The 825-nt window shown below is 60.4% G+C and overlaps 1 protein-coding gene across 1 annotated transcript in view; it reads left to right on the top strand.

The window, feature by feature from the left end:
- Nucleotides 1-825, top strand: part of BAZ1B (bromodomain adjacent to zinc finger domain, 1B) — a gene marked incomplete at its 5' end in the record, with an annotated part of 41,259 nt that overhangs the window by 39,874 nt on the left and 560 nt on the right. The window contains 1 exon segment of the mRNA XM_008947683.1: nt 274-377. Coding sequence (XP_008945931.1) covers nt 274-377 — 104 coding nt within the window.

Raw genomic sequence — 825 nt, 5'->3', positions numbered from 1 at the left:
GGCTGCCACAGCACGTCTTGGCTGCTGCCATCCAGGGTCCTGCAGCAGAGCAGGTTCCCTCTCAGTTGTTGTGGAAGACGCTGCCTTCAAAAGACAAATTTGGTTTTGCAGCAGTGCTCTGTGTCCCCCACCATGGAAACAAGTAGCTCGTAAATGAGAGGACTGAAAAGCAAAGCTCTGCTGAGAACCAGCTCCTTGGGCCTCAAAAGCGTTTGCTGAACACTGAAGCCCATAGTGGTTCCCTCCTTTTAACAGCCTCCTTTGTGTGGGCAGGTCCTTCAAACAAAGAAGATGACGCGTCGCCAAAACCTCGAGTTGCAGAAGTGTGAGGAAATCCTCAGCAAGCTGGTCAAGTACCGCTTCAGCTGGCCCTTCAGGTGAGGGCAGGTGGCCGCCTCCTCTTCCTCCTCTTCCTCCTCCTCCTCCTCTGCAGGTGCAGGACTGTAGGTGTGGGCTGGCCACGCCGCAGTGCCCCCGGATCCGCTGGCTGGCTGCGGGACTGGGGTTTCGAATCGAGTTACAGATGGGAAGGAAGGGAGCAAAGCTGCTCCAGGAGAAACCACCACGCTCAGCCCTCTGTGGGGCTGCAGAAGCAGCACCCTCCCGAGGTGGTGTCGCAGAGGGTGGGGGGATGAAGGGGGGAGGCTGGAGTGGGTGCTCTCTGCAGCCCCCCAGATTGGCCAGGCACTCTGTAGGTGGCCACAGCCGCCCCATGCAGGTCCCTGTGCCAGACCAGCCCTCTGGGCACAAGGACAGGCTGTGCCATGGCTGCTGCAGGGCTGCCATGTCTGTGGGGGGTGGGGCGCTGGCCGGGGCATCCCAGCA

Source organism: Merops nubicus, unplaced genomic scaffold (assembly GCF_000691845.1).
Source record: "Merops nubicus isolate BGI_N331 unplaced genomic scaffold, ASM69184v1 scaffold12949, whole genome shotgun sequence".
NCBI classification, from domain to species: Eukaryota; Metazoa; Chordata; class Aves; order Coraciiformes; family Meropidae; genus Merops; species Merops nubicus.
This window is presented reverse-complemented; position numbering and strand designations above follow the sequence as displayed.